This window comes from Mya arenaria, chromosome 17, assembly GCF_026914265.1.
Source record: "Mya arenaria isolate MELC-2E11 chromosome 17, ASM2691426v1".
NCBI lineage: Eukaryota > Metazoa > Mollusca > Bivalvia > Myida > Myidae > Mya > Mya arenaria.
This window is the reverse complement of record NC_069138.1, coordinates 31460662-31480047: the sequence shown is the minus strand read 5'-3', so window position 1 is coordinate 31480047 and position 19386 is coordinate 31460662. Positions and strand designations below refer to the sequence as shown.

Sequence of the window (19386 nt, the reverse complement as noted above, 5' to 3'; positions counted from 1 at the left end):
GTCCGTGTATTTAATACCTGAAAACGCACATTTTTTGTTTTGGAAGGTAAATTTTGCGTAAATATCTGCAAACCAACGATGTAAGATTGCTGACAAAAATATCAGATCGTAGATTTTCATATTTCCGTTCGAAAATAATGGTTTATGGCTTAAACCGTTACTTACGTTATAAGAAAAAGCGTAAAACATCCATTTTTGAACTTAAATGCAAAACTCTGCGATCTATTTTTTGTCAGCAGTTTTTTTATATAACTGGTTTCCATAGATGTTCGCAAAAATTGTCTCGTTCCAAAACAAAATACAAAAAAGTTGTCAAAACGCTCAATCTGTGAGTGTGCAGCTTTAAAGGTTTACAGTGATCAACTTTCGTCTAATAAGGTAGATATACCGTGATTTCTGCAATAGTAAGATGACATATAATAAGATTTCAATGATTATGAATGGGCGGAGTGAGTGTAGAGTGATTTTTGATTACCGAACTTACTTAGAATACAACCTCATTGGCTGACACATTGCAAACGCAAAATCTGACGCAGGGAGGGTGTATCGGATGATTGACAGAAGGAGGACCTTTAAATACCCGCGAAAGTTGGAAATCATATGGATTAAGCGTAGTACTTAATGAATGCCTTAAGGCAATTTCATTGGCTGAGAATGTAAGTTATTTTTAAGCAACTTTCTTTCTAAATTTTACGGAGTATTCTTCATAAGAACCATTTTTTTATATTTATTCATCCTTTTTGGTAAATAAATCAATTGTATTAATTATGGTCGTGCTTATTTGAGAGTAAGAGTGTATCTTTAAACAAACATACTCTTATATAAAAAGCATACGATACTAAATTAAGCCATGATCGCTTATACTACTTTTATCAGACATTAATCCTCACGATTTTATCAAAGCACAGCGTTAAGAGTTATGAGCGATCATTTTGTCTGCTCTCGTGGAAATGTGCATACAGTACAGGATATCTAAATTATATCATTAATGAAAAAGGATTTTTATCTTCAAAATGGGACACTCAGAATCGAAAGACAAAAAAGCTAAGGAAACGTCGGGCTCAAGTCATAAAGCGAGACTCGGAAAAATCTACATAAAAACGAATACAGACACTCAGGACTGCTTAATTACAGCTTCTACAATTGTTAATCCAAACTATTTCGTCTTGGTGAACAAAAACAATCATAAAATCAAATTAGTTGATCTATGGGAAAAAGCCGTCGTGTATGAAATTAACTGCCTGTCCTCCCTCGCAAGAGGTATTACTTCAGTGTCCGATGTCAAAGTCGCAGTTACTTTCTACTCAGCCAACCAGATTTGTTTCATACAAGTTAAATGACAAACAACTACAAGAAAGTCGACGTCTGAAAGTTAACGGGGGCTGCTATGGAATATGTTATGTTGACAGAGCTCCAGTGGTTTCGTTCATTGAACCTGTGAAGGTGGACCTAATGTCACTTGAAGGAGAAATACTAAGGACTTTTCAAACGTTCCCTGACGGTACTGAATTGTTCAGCAGACCGACAAAAGTTACTGCAATTCCTGGGGTGCTGTTTTGAGTGACAGTGAAAAACAGTCGATAGTCAAAATAGACCATTCAACTGACAAAATAAGGATCTACCAAGACGGTAATACGTTGGAGCATCCAAATGGAATTATTCCTTTCGAACGGAAAAAAATACTAGTTTGCAGTTGGTCTGAGCATAAGATTCTGGAGATAAATACGATAACAGGAGACTTTGAAACTGTTTTATCCAAGGATGACGGGGTTATGTACCCAGAGACAGTAAGTTATTGCAAGGCCACGAGTGCATTATACGTTGGTTGTGTAACATATGTCTCTCACATAGACAATTATCTTAGTGTGTTCGAAATGTGAGAGTTACAAAATGCAACTTATTTCTAAATTGTAAAAAATTGCATTTCTTTTAACGGTCTTTAAAGTGACCTACTCTTTTAATCTCGTTCAATGAAATTGAGTGTTTCTGGCGGCGACTGCATTTATATCCGATGGTTGTTTCAACAATATCCTAAGCGTATGTAGAGCTTTGGCATTGATAAAGAGAAATATATTCTTAAATATTCTGATTATCTTTTTTAACATTGATATACCGTCTTTGCAATTAAATCTCATAGTTATTCTATTTTCTGAAGGTGATATTTGTCCACAGTGAAGTTATTTATTGTTTGCTTAATGGCTCTAGGGAATAGAAAAGTAAGTGAAACACGAGTTCACTGAAAGACGAGTCGTCTACTGGGGGCTTTAACAAGTTGGTATGGCCATCAAGGATTGACGTTAGAGAGGTTTTAACGTTGAGCCTTTTTAACAACTTCCAGTACAAAATAGTGTATTTTAAGAGCACTTTATTACTTTCTTGAAAAATATTAACATAAAAAGTAAATTAGGATGATTTAAGTGGGAATGCACCCCAAACTGAATACGCTAGTGGCCATTACCTTACAATTGTCCCAACTTTCATCAATAATTATAAAATTTCATTAAAAATTACCAAGAAACTGATAAAAGAATTTCAAATTCTCACTGACCGGCTACAGACATCACGTGCAAATGAATGGATCAAGCCGAAGCAACAGTGAATTTTATATGAATTTTGTGCTTCCGAATGTTCTTTCTATTTAAGACGGTGTATGTGTTTATTTGAGGGGTAAGCAAACTTTACAAAAAAGAACTTATCAGATATTGCTAAAAGGAGATTTAAATTTAAGCACATAAATGTAGCCAGATTAGGAACAATTTCATGTACAAAAATGTTACACACTACCCAATCAGTAATGTATTCTGTCGTTGTGGTGATTGCCTCTATTTAGGAGGGTATTCAGGAAGTGATTTTATGTTATGTTATGAATTTCTCACTATTCATATTTCTCACTATTTCATTGAATGTCTGTCTTACCTGAAACTATTTTAATAAAGAGTGAAAAAGTTTCCCCCTAAAAAAATCACCCCGTTTTTCGTAAATATAGAAGTTATTTGATTTCAGGTCGTCGGGGGCATTGAGTATATCAATCGAACCTTTCAATTATGTAAGTAACACATAACACAAATCGTGATGATCAGGACTTAACAATAACAGAACAACAAAACAAATAACATATATGGATGTAAGAGCGATTGTATATAGCGACAACTAAGAAACATTTAAACTATAACAAACAAATTCAAGCATCCACATGTAATTTTGGGAAATACCATACTTCCTAGACTTTTCATTTAATTTCATGCATATTCGTTATGTGAATTGCTTGTAATCAAAAACAATATAAGCACTAGTGGATTTAGACGGGGGCGCACCTGGCGCCCCCTCTCTATAATCGTCTAAGTTTACCCATAATTTCAATATTTGAGATAACGAGTAATAACATTAACTCGAGATGCACAATTTCCGTCTACAAATTGTTAACATTTTCTGCTGGGAGTAACCCTAATGCAAAAAGTTTAGGCCATATGTTTTCGATTCTGAGGATGAGGCGCATGTCATAAGGTTGCGCCCCTAAGTTACGACCCTCTAACGTCAATTCCTGGATCCGCTCCTGATATGGATGCACATAAAGTGCATGTACGTTTGAAGATGTGATAATGGTGGACACAATCTATTCAGTGCAAATGGGGTTATCGTATTTATTCTATAAATATACAAATGGGTACTTGAATCTAGAGTTTATCTAGATAATATCGCGTAAAGAAAACAATGATTAAAGATGTTTTCCGTCACATCTGCGATATAAATGTTGATATGCACATGGTGAAAATGTTCCGGGTTCAATATCTGTAAAAGGATTATTTGTTTATACTTGTTTGTATTGCTTTTATGTAAACATTGATAATGAGTACCAATCAATGTAATAATTAAGTAGATTATGTTGTGATCTGTTGCTTTTGTTATGTTTTGCGATATTTTCTTATGATATTTTAAATGAATGTGTACATAAAATCACGCTCTAATTATTATATTAATATACACGTTTGGAAATTCATTTACTTCGAACATATTAAATCCGTTTTTCAAAACATTGTTAAATGGAAGAAAAAGGGAAAAAAATCAATGGAATTTGTGTCTTTGAATACCACGATTTTACTAAGCATTTACAACGAAATTGGTCACTTAATAACGGCTTTTTTGTTCCATGCATCATGCATGTTATTAATTTATTGTTAAATTCCTGGTGATCATGTGGTTCAGGGGTCGGTTTTTTAATTCTTCTTGATTTTACCTGCGTGGGTTCGCTTCTCACTTAAACCAAAATTCCGTAATATTCAAGCATTGTACTTTTTCTGCAAGTTTGTTATCACAATGTACACTGTAATCATTCATTTGTGAGTGTGTGTCTTTTAAGAAAATAAGTTTTATGTCAAGTAGATGACCCTTATTGAATTTAAGGTTTGGTATCCAATTATCTTACTTAACAAAATAAATCAGTATTTCTTTCGTTGTTTAATAAATTTTAACTATACTTATTAAGTATTCAGGTTCATGGAATGAGAGGATAACACGTAAGAATATGATTGTACATTTAACATTCTGATAGTATTTGAAAAATACTTCTTCAAAAGATTAAGAAACATGATTTTAAAAATGCATTATTTCGGTGTTCTAAATGTTTTAATTCCCGAAATTTATGATTAGTATTCTATTCTTTCGGAATGGAAACATGTACATTTGTTAAAAATGTGTTAGTTAATTGTATAATTTAGGTTATAGGACTTAGATTAAGATGTACAATTTAGTATCACTGAATACCGTCCAAAGCCTTTAATGATTCCATGAAACAGCGGTTTCTCACTTTTAAGGAATCCAGCCAACACATGAGTGCATTTTGGTACCTGATGACCCCATATTAATTTGATATTATTTAAAGTAGTTTTGAGTGCAGAATGAAAATTGTAATAAAAATCCGAAAATAATATATTGGGAATTTAAGCAGTGCAAAACTACAAAGTGATACAGCTTATTTAAAAAAAAAATACTCCTTCTGCTGGTCATTTATGTAAACAGTAATCGGACAGTTATATTGTTTTGTCGCGTCTGTTACATAAAAACATAATCGCAGTCACTTGTTCATTTACAATACATATGTAGATTAACAAGTTACGGTGTTGATACAATCTAACTATGTTAAATGAGAGCCTTTTCACTTTCTGATATTTGGCAGGCAGCAGCAACTGATGCAGTCATGTGTTTGCCGTCGATGTTTGTGTCAGGTGCCTCATTTACGTGATATGCTTATACTCTTCGATATCGCCTGAACAGTGCCTACGACACAGACCGTTAAATCTAGCCCATAATTTAGTTTTAGACTTTGAATGTATTTCGACAATTGTTAAGTATTCATTAATGACTTTTGATTAATCACTCTCGTAGGCACGATGTTTCGCGACAACTTGGTCTTGTTAAGTGAAGAAACTGGCGGTAGCACATTTGTCCGCCTAGGCGACTACAACACGCTCGAATATGCCGTGGCCAGGAGGCGATCCTGGATATCCTTGATGAGAAGCGAGTGCACTAATCACTGCGCTGTCCGGACAACTACTGCACAAGCCCAAAACGTAGCAGTCAACAGCGGACTGTATGATGACGGCAAATCGGGACTTGTTTTTTTGCAGATAATAGCCGGAACAACCGCAAATTATGGCAGTTCCCTAGTAACAAATCAAAAAAACAGTTGTAGGTTCAACCCAAATTAATTCATTTTCTTTAATATCAGTAAATTGAGAAAGACCGACGATGTTCATAAGTCATAACGTCGCGATTACCCAAAGGTCAACCCTGAGTGACTCAATAGTTTTTTATACAAGAACGCGGTACAGGGTTAAAAAATATACCAAGGAAGTACAGGGCATCACCTCACATGGATTACATGACTATGGAAGACCTTTTATCGAGTTGCCTAATGATGTGTACTACTTGCGTTTTAACAGTCAACTCGAACTTTTGGACGAGAGCTTTAGTCACCTTTGACAAGTAATTAAGTGGGGCCTTCTGATTTATCGTAAGTAAGTATAGTGTTTCCCTGAATATCATTCTATAACGTCCTATAGAAAATATAAAATTAAAACCAATGTCATTAGAGAAGTACTTGGGAAACCAATAAACATTAACAGCATGAACGTGCAACATGAGCAAAGTATGTCTAGAAAACAACATGCGTGGCAGATAAAAAAATAGAATTTACACACGTGGTCGGCTGGCCGAGGGAAAATTTACGCTCTTTTTGGGTAGAACTAAGAACCATCCACCCATTTTCATCACGATTTACAGAATTTGTCTTATACCACTCGATGTCGGACCTCATTACGCGTGAGCTCCTAAACAATGATGTATAACATAATAATTGACATGATTCATGTATACGTTCTTCGTATACAAGTGAAATCAAATTTGATAATTCATACTGAATATAACAAACTTCACAATTACATTTTCTTGTAAATTCAAACAATCAATTGAATCGTTGTGAACGTATCGGTTCGAAAAGATGAATGCCTTTACATTCATAGGCGCTCGAATCATTTGTGCCTATAAACGATTGATTGCTGTTTTTACATTAAAAACAAGGGAAGTATTTTTATTCTCATTTATTTTACCCAAACATAGAAAATATTTAAATCAACAGTTAGCGCTTGTTTCAAAACCTTACAAACTTAGGGTAGATGCTTAGAGAAACACTTCGCCATCAAGAAAAATTGTAGATTAATTAAAACAGTCGATAAGAAGGATAACTGACTACATCCCAACCAGCATTTTTTTAAAGACCTTGTTGACATAAAAAAAATATGATACTCGTAGTTTTCACTCTAAAGATAAAGTGTTATTTCAGATTTTATTTAACGTATTTTTCCTTACTTATTTACCCCTTTCCAGGGAAACATAAATTATATGAGCTTACTAGAGGCTCAGCATTTACATATATGTGCGCAGGATGCCTGAACTACACGTTTTAAATTGGTTTCAAATTAGCAAGATCTGACTTCATCAATTATGAAGAACTATACTTTCGTGGAAAATAGAGTTCCCTGTAACAAAGAAAGGTTTTACGTCTGTTTCAATAAAACTAACGAAGAATTATTCATGAATGAAGTACTTGAATCAATATAAGTAAGCATGTTTTTGACAGGTTGCTTACATGCATGTTAAGCAATTTGTCCAAATAAGCAACCCAAATATGGTTTATCTTATTTGACTAGGGATTAATAAATACTGTTAACGTCAAATACGTCAAATATGTTTAACACATCCATTCATTAAAACATTTGAACGCCTTAAAAGGAAACAATCGCAGGAAATACTTCACAAGAAACTGGAAACAGTAATTAAACCAGTCGCAATTAAAATCCTTAACTCGCCAATATTTTCTTCATACATTAGCATTTTTTATTTGGACTCTGCGACTAGCGTTTTTAAGTGACGCCACAATATCTTCCAAATTACATCTTATTTCGACGGATATATCTCATGCCAAATCAATGTTCAACTAAGTGTGTACAAAAATAAGCCATCGATATCAAATCTTTGGAGTATAGTATGTTTTATAATCTTATCTTATTTTTAGCATATTAGGATTCTCATGAGGATTCTACATTCAAAGATAAAGGCATAATACAACAAAAACAAAAACATAAACAACAACAACAACAATAACAAAATATTTTGAGTACATTGAAGAAACACAAGGATGATCTAATCCGGTGTCGTTGTCCGCAACGTCAGCGTCCGCGTTTGAGTCACACATTCGTTTCCGATCAATTAGTGTTGAATGACTTGTTATGGAGTCTTAAAGTGACACTCTTATTTATAACCAATACATACATATGAATAACAAATATACAATTTGAGCGATAAACCTTTAACTACTTACTAAATATCGCATTTATGGAAAATTTTAATTACTGTTACCAAGATTGTAATCGTGTATTTAATTGTTGAAAACGCACAAATGTTAAAACATCTTGTAGGTCCTGAAAGATTTGCAATAATTTACTATCGTATTAAAAGGTATTAATACCGTGTTTGAAACACATTTCAAATTAAACACGATATCCTAAATAAGAGGTTAAGAACCATTGTTTCGATATCTATTCATCCTTTTCGGCAAATTAAAACAATTGTATTTATTGTGGTACAACTTATTTAGGTGAAGCACAAGAGATTCCAGGTGGGGCGCACCCGGCGCCCCAGCCCCCTGCCAACACTTATTTTTCGGGTGCTGAGGGAGGACCGAAAGTCAAATGGTTACTCCTCAAAGTTACGCCATATGTAACGTCAAATACTGGGTCCGGCCAGAAGTCAAACACAAGGCGATCCAAGTCTTCCATGTCGCTGGAAAAGAGAGGAACACATTCGCACGTGTACAATTAACAAGTTTTAATTGACGGTATTTGAAAAATACCTCCACAAAAGATTAAACTATACATGGTGTTTCAAACTGCATGATTTTGGTTTAAAATTGATTTGAGTGATATTTATTCCCTGCATTTATATTTTAAGCATGTCTATGTGATCAAAAGTGTTTATAAATTTATTATTATGCCTTGAAACTAAGAATAAAGTAACTCTGAATACCATTAAAACGCATTATGGCCATTACTCGCTTTTTAAAGCATCTGAACAACAAATGTGTGTATTTTGTACGCATTTTGACGCCAAATGTTTTGTATCATTCAAAGTGGCTTCGTGAGCAAAATAAAATGTTATTAACTTACGAAAATAATATGTTTGCCCTTTGAAAAATGCTCAATAGTCATTTTGATTGTCCGATTGAAATTGCAATAAAGAACAGATATATAAACTATTTTAGTCACTTAGCTTACATAAGCAAAACACTTTTAAAGAACCTTGGAACATGCCGTGGCAGCTTAAAGTAGATATATGTACATACGTATGTTCAAAAATAGCATTTTGCTGTTCGCTGCTAGAAAATGCATTCAGAATGATGCTTTAACGTTGGAAGGACACGTTTCAGGCCAACAGCATGAAGTGTACAAAAATAGGCATGCATATTGGTATACTTTTGCAAGTGTTTCGATGCAATCTATGGATCTTCAGCAATTACAATCATATACGAATTACTTTTCCAACAACTTCCGAACAAAGTAGCACAAACGAATTTCAAGTAAAAACCATTTAAATTCTTGGGTCTGATACATAACAAGATAGTGGCCCTCATATTAACATAAACAAAATATATGTAGATACACAGTAGTCTTATTTATATGGTTGTTAACTTTATTAGTTGATCTTTTTAAGTGCGAAATTCAACAATTATTCGTCGATGTTTCGGAACATGGATACGTTATGCATTTATTCTGGTGCCAATGGAGATGTTCAAGTGATTACAGACTGAGGTGTTTAACGAAACGCTGGCCATTTGTATTGCTCTCGGTGTTTTCGTAAATGTTGACTTACGGTATGAGGGAAGCTGCTATTTCGGGATTTCTGTCTGGATACCGATTATGCACGTTTCTGCGTTGCTGAAGTGGCTCCATGATTTGTGCAGATGACACGCGAGGGCTGCCTAGGAAAGGAGGAAGTCCACTCAACATCTGGTTTCTATAAGTATAGAAGGAGTGACGTAGTGTAACATGTTGCTCTATGCACATACGGACTTTCTCGAAAAAAGAACTACAACAATTGTAATACTTGGGCTGGGTCCAAATAGTATTAAACGTATTTGTATTTATCGTTGTCCGTGTCAGTTTACGCTTGTAATATTGCAATTGACCATCGAATGACAATATAGATATCCGTTTCTTAAGTATAACACCTCTATAAAAACTACTTATAATCCTCATTCATTTCATACTATTATGTTATGTTAATATTTATGCTTTTATATTAAGGTACTTACTTTGTCAGTATAGTTGATGATTCGATTGCTTGGACATTTTCAATGTTCCTTTTGCCAGAAAATGTCCGAATCAAAGTATTCAGACAAATGCAAAATAAAACATTAGCATTAACAATTTTGAACATTAAAACCCACAAAGTAAATTTGTCAAAGTTCTTTAATTGTAATATTAAAAGTTCATCATACGTTCGGTTTGTAAGTTAGTTTTACTAATCAAACTATTTTCATTACAACATAAAAATACGATGAATGGACGGACACACTCACATGCTAAAATATCTCAGATAAAATGAAGCGCACGAATAAATGTCAGGTACGTTGCCTGTGAAGATACCAATACTAATGTATTTATTGAAGGCTAAGATAGTGTATATGTGTCCGCCTTTCATCCAAGAGGTTGTGGGTTCGATTTTTCCCCAGGAAGTATTTCAATTGGTCACTCAAAAATGACACAGTGTTGGTTTCTGTCTATGGAACGGACTCGAGAGTGATTTCATAAACTATCAGTTTTGGGTCGCAATCATAACTAAATGAGCTAATCGAGATTATTAAAATTATAAAGAGAGGCATGCACATTATTATTAGACCACCTTCAACATAGTTATGTACACCATAGACAGTTCAACGGAAGAGAGCGCAATTTCAGTTTGAACCGTTTGCGTATTGATTATACGCTGGACATTAAAATCCGTATTACAATTATAACTACATTGTAGGAACACAAAATAAAATATTTAAAAAAATGTTTTGACTAAAGTCTTAACATACGTGCATCCAAATTTCTGGCCTCAGGCTCTGCCTGAATCACCTGTGGAACATTGTTCGTTGAAATGTCGACCACCCTCGAAAGGAGGCTGTGTATTGGCTGATTTCGAGGTAAGCTTCCTTTTAAGGCATCAAAGACAGATCTTGTCGAAGAGCAAATTATACACAACTTTCGTTTTTTGGAAAGTGCGTAAAGCAAGTCAAATTTATCAATCCATCCCTCGCTTTTCCCAGTTCAAGAACGAATTGTCCAGCAAAAAAGTCTAATATCAGTATATCGATGATACTTGTTTCAACATGTCGTATATCCGATGGACATTGAAGAATAACTGTTTTCTTTCCCTTTTCTCTTGTGGCTAAGTTTGCAACAAACGAAGAGACATTTGGTGGTTCTTTTCCCGTTACGACCAAACAACCATTCTTTTCGAGCTCTTCAAACGCATATTTCGTTTTATCTTGTACTTCAACGTTTTGCAGCTCCTCTAAATACGCAGAAGACAAATCTAAAAATACAAACAACTAGTAAATTCATCCTAAAACTTTTTAATCAAGACTACAATGACTCGCCGAGCAGTCAGATATTAATTAGGACCTGTTTAGAAAAATATGTTAAAGGCATTATTGAAACTAAACGAGAGTCAAGAAGCCAAATAGACATACGACAAAAACATCAAATACATCAAGATATCTGGTGTTAGTTGATATTGGAGTATTTCATTAGAACAGTCTTAAATCATTAACGAGATTCTTTTTTGAATTAAACGTTCAATAACAGATTTCTTTGAAAAAAAGAATTGTAACTCATATCCCATTTACTCAAATTAAGGTTCAGAAGTGCCACATATAAATTCTTTTTTCAACAATTCAACCCTGATTTTTAATTCCTCTAAATAAGTTAGGGTCGTATTCAATAGTGTTGTCGAAGAACGATGTAGATATTCGGAGTGCGTGTATAGAAGATAGAAGAACTGAAAATATATGAAAATATATATGAAAATATATGAAAATTACGGAAACAAGCACAGTAGTAGAAAGTTAAAACATGGAGTCAATTATGTGTGCCACTATAAGAATAACTTAAGTTGCATATTGATTACAACCCTGGATCGCATTAAGAAATCAATATATCTCAATTGGTATAATAATGTTTCTTTCGTTATGTCGAAGTTCGTTTTCGTGTTCTTAATAGAATTTGCGAGAAAATACTGAGCCGTACGACCAGCCAGACGATAAATGACTCATCAAAATCGAATAATTTATGCCATGTGGGCGAATTTAAAGTAAAATTGTATCTTTGAGCGAAACCATCAAAAACCTAAGATATATTTCAATGTCGACATGACTCACTACGCCCATTTCATATAAACCGGAAGCTACTTAGACGTATTTATATATTAACTAGAGGGGATCGGTGCCAACTCCTAAACCAGCCAGTACGTGTAAATAAATGACGGTATGTCGTTTATATGTTTGTGATCTACTACTCTATGATATTTTGAAATGCGCTTTAGATACACAAAACCAAAGTGAAGCCTATGCAACTTATAAAGGGACATAGAAGGCATTTTTGGAATTCACTACGGTAACTCAGCCTCATCATATCTCTTTCACCTTAGAGTGGTCTATAAACCATTATCGTTTACAGCATCCATACCTATGAAAGAATGCTTTGAGCGAATTGATGTTGTTTTACTGGACTTTAAAAAAGTGACGCCCGCCTGGCCATTTAGCCGAAATTATTACATTGTGATGGGTCTCCTATGCGGCTTATTTCATTTTAGTTTTGTATTATCTTTCTAAATATCCATCTGAACACATTTTATTGAATTGTATTTGATTGCCTCTGACACTATTAAAAGATATACCTTTAACAAAATATCCTTATTTCCATCCATAATAAGTAAGTAAAAAGTAATATTTACCTAGCATATTTTTCATTGTTTGGCTCTGAGGTTCATATTTTTTTCGTACTAAATGGCTTTTTTCAACTGAAAAAACACGAGCAAATTATCATACATTGTTTATATTATATTATATATTAATATAAAATTCGATAAAAAGTCTTTCTATTTAAATTAATAATCAGAAATCATTCTTGGTAAAAAATAATTATTTCCTTTAAGCATTAGCGTCAGATATTTCGTTCAAAATAGACATCCATACGAAATGGTAATTATTCAGACTACTTTTTATCCAAGAAATTATAGTATTAAACGAACAGTAAAATGTAAGCCGAAAGTTTAATACAGTGAAAGACACATTATTCATTGCTCTTTACTATACGTTAAATACCTTCAACGTCTTTAAGACAAGTAGCGTCGGACCCAGTCCTACACGGCTCACATATGACCCCAAAAAATTCATACTCTTGACCAAAGACAACAGAAGCGTTCTTGAGAACACACTTCTGGGGCAAAATAACTGTTGTCAACGGAATCGGCATTGTTCGTATTTTCGATTTTTCAATGAGTCTTCCAAATATCTGCATCATTCTATTGCATTCTATTTCATCACATTTTTCTGATCCAAACGGGTTTTTAAAGACAACAACTCTTACGAGTTCCTCTTCCATATCCTTCCATTCTTGAGGGTCACTGATTGCAACACAAAAATCTTCGTCGTAATCTGGCATTTCTTTGATTGCTGCCAACGCTACAGATTCATACTGAGAACCACTTTCGCCAGTGACAATGACTCGTTTGTTTGTGGTCAATTTTTGACATATCTGTGCAATAGCCGTAGCGTGTGCAATGTCGTCGTGCGAGCTATTAGCCATTAGAATTTGAAAGTTTTCTGTAACAAAACAAATTTGTAGAAAATAGCATAAATTTGTGTGAAACATGAACACATTAAAATTATAATAGAAAGTAATATTAAACATAATATTTACAATGTATTCTTCAAGTCGTAATGAACATGTTAAGCTGGAGCCAACTGTTGAAAACGTGGTTTTAATAATTTTACAAAATTGGTGTTAAACTAGACAATGAAAAAACGAAGTATTAAAGCACAGTGTATGTAGCGCGATCCATGATTTTGATAAAAAAAAGAATTAATTATAGCTGAAACAAAATAATTAAAAGCGTAAACAAATAATTGTATAAAAAGTATAAAATGCTTACGTTTCAACGTCTTATGTTTTTCGTTGACAGTCTTGAAGCGTTTTTGATCTTTACCTGGAAATATATTATAACTGTTTAACTTCCAAAGTTATGCATATACAAATACATATTTTATTCATATTAAATTAGCGAATGAAGTTTATAAAGTCAATCAATTTACATTTATAATGGCAGGACTTGTATAATGTATGTTTTAGAAACAAACCAGATGGATGTCTTTGTATTTCTGTTCCAGCGTCTACCACTGCTTTCAAAAGATGTATTGTATCCACCTGTTCTTCGACCATACTTGCAAACCATTTTGCGCAAGAATTCCACATGCCAGGCAGTTTGCTCATAAGTGCCTGATTTATTTTCGTTCTAACTTTATCCAAATACGTGGCGTTCCCTATTAAACCAGCAATCGAAAGTATGGCATCCTCTAATTTATTCCATGAATTCTCGAAATCCTGCGTCAATATGTGGGTAGAACAGCCATGAGCAACAATCTTGCTATTTCGAACATCCTTTATGTGTCTCACATCAATGGCCGTGGACGATGATAGAATGGGCATGTTTACTCTTCTGAACAACCCTAACAGCAATGACGTTAACATGGATACGTCAAAATTGTCCTCATCACTAACAGCCGAAGAAGAGGATGGCTTTCCGCTTGGATAAATCTGGTCATACTTCCAATTTTCATTACGGAAAAGTCGCCCAATATCAGGTTCCTTCAAAAAGAGATACTGTTGCAATGTTGTAAAAGTTTCTCCAGTACTCGTGTCCTTCTTAGCACAGTCATCCAGTAAATCCCGTAATACAGGTGTTGCTATATCGGTTTGGAGTGTCATGAGTCTGTAACCGTTGTCCACCATTGTTGCCTGCAATGTGACATCCTCATTAACATCATATGTTTATTAGTCAGTATCTTTTTTTTTATTACAGAAGCAAAAGTAATATAAGAAAAGATGTATTGCCATTACATGTGTATATACAAATTAAAAACGATTTCGTAAAAATATAAATTCCAAAAGACAGTCTGAATCCGATGTTGCTTTGGTCTATAAGGCGCTTGATGTGACTCAATTAAACACAATTAAATAGAATTTCCTCTGGGTTTTGAGCCTATGATAAAACTCATACGCCAGGTTGAAATCCCGTAATATGATTGTTTAGCCATGTGCGTTAAACGACTGAGATTACATTAAAATAACTATATCATGTTCCTTTCGTGGTTAATGTTAATTTTCATATTCTATTTCGCTATATATATTCGCCATCGATCAATATTTATAAACACAATAGTATCTTGGGTGGAATGTATATTTCATAGAGTAAAGTAGTATTTGACGGGCAGCTTATCCAGACAAGTCGTTTCTTAAATAGTGGAATGTAACCGCACACATAAATTCTTATAAGTAAAAACTGGTAGTGGTGATCGGCTGGGAAAGAGTGTATTATTTATTTAACTTGTAACCGTATGTGGTTTCTTCCGCAAAAGCCAATATTTATATTTAATCTACATACGAAAAGTGTTGGGAATATCGTGTTAAATCGCTATTACAAAACAGTGAGGTACAGATAGTTAGTTCATACATTATACTCACAATCAAGTGAAAAACTTAAAAATAAAAATTTTAAAACGAAGAACTACGACAGAGCGATGATTGACCGTCAAATCTATACATAGCCATAAAAATAAAATAAATTTATATGTAATCAAAGACAGTCAAACGAATTTTCCATAGTTTCCTCACTATTTTAGCAAATCAAATAACACATGACGGTAGATGGAGATCTGTTTAACCATGTCTAACTATTTTACAGCAAGACACAAAATGTTTTAACCAAGATTACAGCATGTAACTTTATAGTTAAGCATTAAATTTGGAGTCGTTTGCCCTTTAATATCAAATGCATGTATTTGGTGCAAGAGTGTGTGCATTTGCATTTAGAAAATACCATTTTTCCATAGATTTCCTACTTGTATTATACATGTAGTGTTCACTCAAGGAATAAATTGCTCTAATTTAAGTTAAAGCTACATCTGTATAAGATCAACCTTAGGTCGCTGCAGTTTTATTTTTATTGTTTTTGTATTTGTGTCCTAAATCTTTTCCAAACAGTGATCATAATGTTGATGCTCTTTAAAGTCAATATGTTCGAAACTTCTGTTGGTATTTTTTGTAAATTGAAAATTTGTATGCGTCCGTTCAGAAGAATCATGACATGACAATATAAACTAAACACTGGCAAATATATACCATAAATAAGTAGTTCAGTCATACTTTTCACCCCGTAATTACCTTATTTAAAATGATACACCGAGAGAAACAAACAGAAAAAGAACTTACACATAAGTAAATTGAGACACAGTAATATCTTTATATTAGATAAAGTACGAGTTTTTTTTCAAAGGTGTCCTCTTACAAACGTTAGAAGCCGTTTCGCTAGGACGAACACCAATTTTGTCCGAGGGTAAAATTGGTGTTCATTCCAGCGAAACGTCTGTAAAAGGACACTATTGAAGAAAAAACGAGTAACTGTATCTGACTTATACGACGATACGTGTATTGTCTACATTAGTGAGCACTGCTGGAGGTATATTTACAATAAAATCGGTTTTTCATTACTAGTATATTTAAACCAAAGGGGGACTCCAGCTATATTCGAGGTCTTATGAAGCGATCTATAGACTGTTTACATAAATATTAGTCATAAATATACGACCTATTGTCAAGATCAATATTTAATTTGCAGTCCATATAAACAGCATATTTCACAGCTTATAAGTAAGTTACTGTTGTATAACATAAAACATTAAGGGTTTTCCACCGTGAAAAAGTCGTTTGAAAACCCAACAACTTTTAATGTAAAAAACACATCAAATTATATTTAGTTTCGAGTTTCAATATTTAGCAAGCACAATTCATATATCCATCCGTAGCTGTAATTATGAGTTGAGCAAATTTTACGAAAAAAGATTTAATCAGACTTCAAATAAAAAAGCATTTACATTTTTCCGGAAATTACTTTATACAAAATGAATATGTGTTTGTGTCAAAATTGTTAATATTGCAATATCAATAATGTCGTGAGGTAACCACCCAAACCTCTGCCCGGTCAATGTTCTGATAATATCAGCACCTACCTCTGTGTAAGAATGTTAATAATTATGTTATTATATGCAATACGCCCCTCCAACATAATTTAGCATGAACCGCAGCGGCATCAACCACCCTCACATACCTTATTGTATATAATTATGAACATTAAAGTGACGAGTATATGTAATTGTTGGGCAACGGGAAGTTCCTACCTGATAGCATTAATAGTGTTATATGTAATAAATGGTCAAGTTTACCTATTTATAAAAAAAACGATTATTCTAAATAAAAAACACCCTCCAAAACATGTTTCATAAGCTTTGATGAATCGGGTCCTGATTCATAAACCAAGATATAAAAAACCGGAGCCTACGAGTTTGAGGACAAGTTATCAAATATCCATTAAATGTGTCCAAATGTTTGTAATGACGGTATAAGACAAACGTCTTTTTTTGTTTCTTGATGTGTTTTGTTCTTTAATCATTTTATACAATTGTTCGTTTAATTAATCAATATTGCTCTGTAAATTTCACATAACCATTTATGATCCGCAGTATTCCTAACAAGAGGTGAGACAACTGTTTCAGCTGTACTTGTTTTATTTAAATATTTGAGCACATCATAAAATATTTCACCTTTAAAAGTTAACAACAATGTTATTAATCCCGTTGTTAACTTTAACAATGTTCTGAACAATCGGGCCATTGGCCATAGATACTACAACGTTCTTGTTGATGACGCACTATGTAAACAAACGGCGGTCGAGACGCATTACAAGGCGATAATAATAGCTTTGTGCGATAAATGTTCGAAAGATAATCTTAACCTGCTTTTCTCTGACATTTAAATGGTATTTCACTTTACGTTTGACCCTAGCACTGGGTCATGATTGTTTTTATATTTAGGTCATGAAACATTTTAATCCATTTCAAATAGTAGAATGTACACTGTATTTTACACAGGAATTTTCAATAAAACACGCGTTATATCAAAGAACTGAAGGTTTTCAAATGATTAAAGCAAAATTAGCAAAACAATTACAACGATTCAACTGAATTGTTTCGGAGAATATACTCTTACAAGTGATCGCAAAACAAGCAAATCGAATTTTAAAGAAAAAAATATGTAAAATCTTTACCTGGTTTTGAAATTCAGTTTCGCTTTTAAATCGGGTTCCCCCATACTCGTATATTTAAACCAAGGGGAATTCCAAGATATCTATGGACTGTTTACATAAATATTAACAATAAATATACAGCGTTTTTCATAGGTCAAAAATTATTGTGCGGTCCATATGAACAGTATATTTTACAGCTTATTATTAAGTTATTGTTTTATAACATAAAACATAAAAAGGCTTTACACCGTGCAAAAGTCGTTTGAAAAATCAACAACTAAAATGATTAAAAAAATAAGATTTTATTAATTCCGAGGTTCAATATTTAGCAAGCACCATTCATATGTACTAAGGAGTCGAGCAAATTTTACGAATAAAGATTTTATCAGATTTCCAATCTAAAAGCATATACTTTTTTTCCGAAAACGACTTCATACAAAATGAATATGTTTTTGTGTTAACATAGTCAGTACTACCCAATCAACAATGGATTGAGGCTGTTTGGTGATTGCAGCTATTACAAGAAAGATGTTTGCATTTTTGTAACCAGGCAATGTATTTAATCCACTATTTTTCATTATCAATTGAATTGAATATCATTCTTATTTGAAAGGAAACCATCACGAACCCATAAGACGTTTGTTGATTAGGAATTCTGGGGCATTTTGACTCAAAAATGAAGTTGTAATGTCGACAAACTTGTTGGAAAAACTGTGAATGTTTTTTTTTATCCAAAATCTGATAAAATCTTCTATCGTTAATTTGGTCAACTTTTTACAACCCCAAAACTTGTCACAAAGAATGTATGTTTTACTTCTGCAAAAGATCATTCCTCATAACTAAATTAAACATGACCTTTTGAACGTTTTATTTTTTGGCCGTCCCCACCCACTTTTGCACTGTGGAAGGCATTTCATCTGAGTACCTTTGTTCTGGTTTGGGTAGGTACCGCAGACAAGCTGTTTTATATTGGTGATATGTAGCCTAATGGACAGAATGATTTGGAGATGAAATAATAAATATTCGTAGTAATTATTTCGTAAGTCTGTTTTAAATATTTAAGTCTCAGTTTTACCTAGGAATGTGTTGATTGGATGTCAAAAAAGTCCATGATAATCATATGGAGGTAACCTTTTCGGGCATCCATCGTTGAGATAAATAAAAATGCATTATATGGTTTTATTTACACCTCGTTGACGTCCTTTTATCTGCCTCTCGGTGAGGTGGTTTAATCAACCCCTCGTTGACGTGCTTTTATCTGCCTCTTGTTGACATGGTTTTATCAACCCCTCGTTGACGTGGTTTTATCTGCCCCTTGTTGACATGGTTTAATCAACACCTCGTTGACGTGGTTTTATCTTCCTCTTGTTGACATGGTTTTATCAACCCCTCGTTTACTTGGTTTTATCTGCCCCTTGTTGACATGGT

General features: G+C 33.6%; 1 protein-coding gene across 1 annotated transcript; it reads right to left on the bottom strand.

Annotated features, from left to right (window-relative positions):
- Positions 1 to 10996: 10996 nt before the first annotated feature.
- On the bottom strand, positions 10997 to 18013 carry LOC128222932 (uncharacterized). Its single transcript, XM_052932116.1, has 6 exons — positions 17980 to 18013; positions 13958 to 14615; positions 13753 to 13806; positions 12923 to 13423; positions 12553 to 12618; positions 10997 to 11598 (listed from the first exon to the last, which is right to left on the bottom strand). Exons 2-6 carry the CDS (start codon positions 14607 to 14609, stop codon positions 11495 to 11497), a joined length of 1377 nt encoding a protein of 458 aa, XP_052788076.1. The 5' UTR covers positions 14610 to 14615; positions 17980 to 18013; the 3' UTR covers positions 10997 to 11494.
- Positions 18014 to 19386: the final 1373 nt, after the last annotated feature.